At 77.4% G+C, this 588-nt stretch overlaps 1 protein-coding gene across 1 annotated transcript in view; it reads left to right on the top strand.

Annotated features, from left to right (window-relative positions):
• The first annotated feature begins 240 nt into the window (after positions 1 to 240).
• MAP3K1 (mitogen-activated protein kinase kinase kinase 1) overlaps positions 241 to 588 on the top strand; it is an 80,155-nt gene continuing 79,807 nt past the window's right edge. The window contains exon 1 of the mRNA XM_007450757.1: positions 241 to 585. Within this exon, the coding sequence (XP_007450819.1) occupies positions 241 to 585 (345 nt within the window). The remainder of the gene's footprint in view (positions 586 to 588) is intronic.

The raw sequence follows: 588 nt of genomic DNA, 5'->3' as shown, positions 1-588 counted from the left end.
CGCGCAGGACGGAGCGCACAGCCGGCTCCCCACCAACCTGCGGCCGGCTGTCCTCCCTCCACCGAACCCCGCGCGCCCGCGCGTCAGTCCCTGCCGGGCGCCCAGAGGGCCGCGCTCACGCAGTTGGCGCAGGCGGCCTTACGCTAGAGGCGCAGCGCCCGCCAGTCCGCCCGCCCCCTGCACTCTCCCCGCCCCCTCCCTCCCTCGCAGGGGCCGAGCGAATGTAGCCCGCGAGAGAAAATGGCGGCGGCGGCGGGGAATCGCGCCTCGTCCTCGGGATTCCCGGGCGCCGGGGCGGCGAACCCAGAAGCGGGCGGCGGCGGAGGGGCCCTCAAGGCGAGCAGCACACCCACGGCAGCCGCGGGGCTGCTGCGGGAGGCGGGCAGTGGGGGCCGCGAGCGGGCGGACTGGCGGCGGCGGCAGCTGCGCAAAGTGCGGAGTGTGGAGCTGGACCAGCTGCCCGAGCCGCCGCTTTTCCTCACCGCCTCGCCGCCGTCCTCCTCCACTTCCCCGTCGCCGGAGCCCGCGGACGCGGCCGCTGGCGGGAGCGGTTTCCAGCCTGTGGCGGTGCCGCCGCCCCACGGAGCC

Source organism: Lipotes vexillifer, unplaced genomic scaffold, assembly GCF_000442215.2.
Source record: "Lipotes vexillifer unplaced genomic scaffold, Lipotes_vexillifer_v1.1 scaffold274, whole genome shotgun sequence".
In the NCBI taxonomy this organism is placed as follows: Eukaryota; Metazoa; Chordata; class Mammalia; order Artiodactyla; family Lipotidae; genus Lipotes; species Lipotes vexillifer.
The sequence above is the reverse complement of the archived record's forward strand: the minus strand, read 5'-3'. Positions and strand labels throughout refer to the sequence as shown.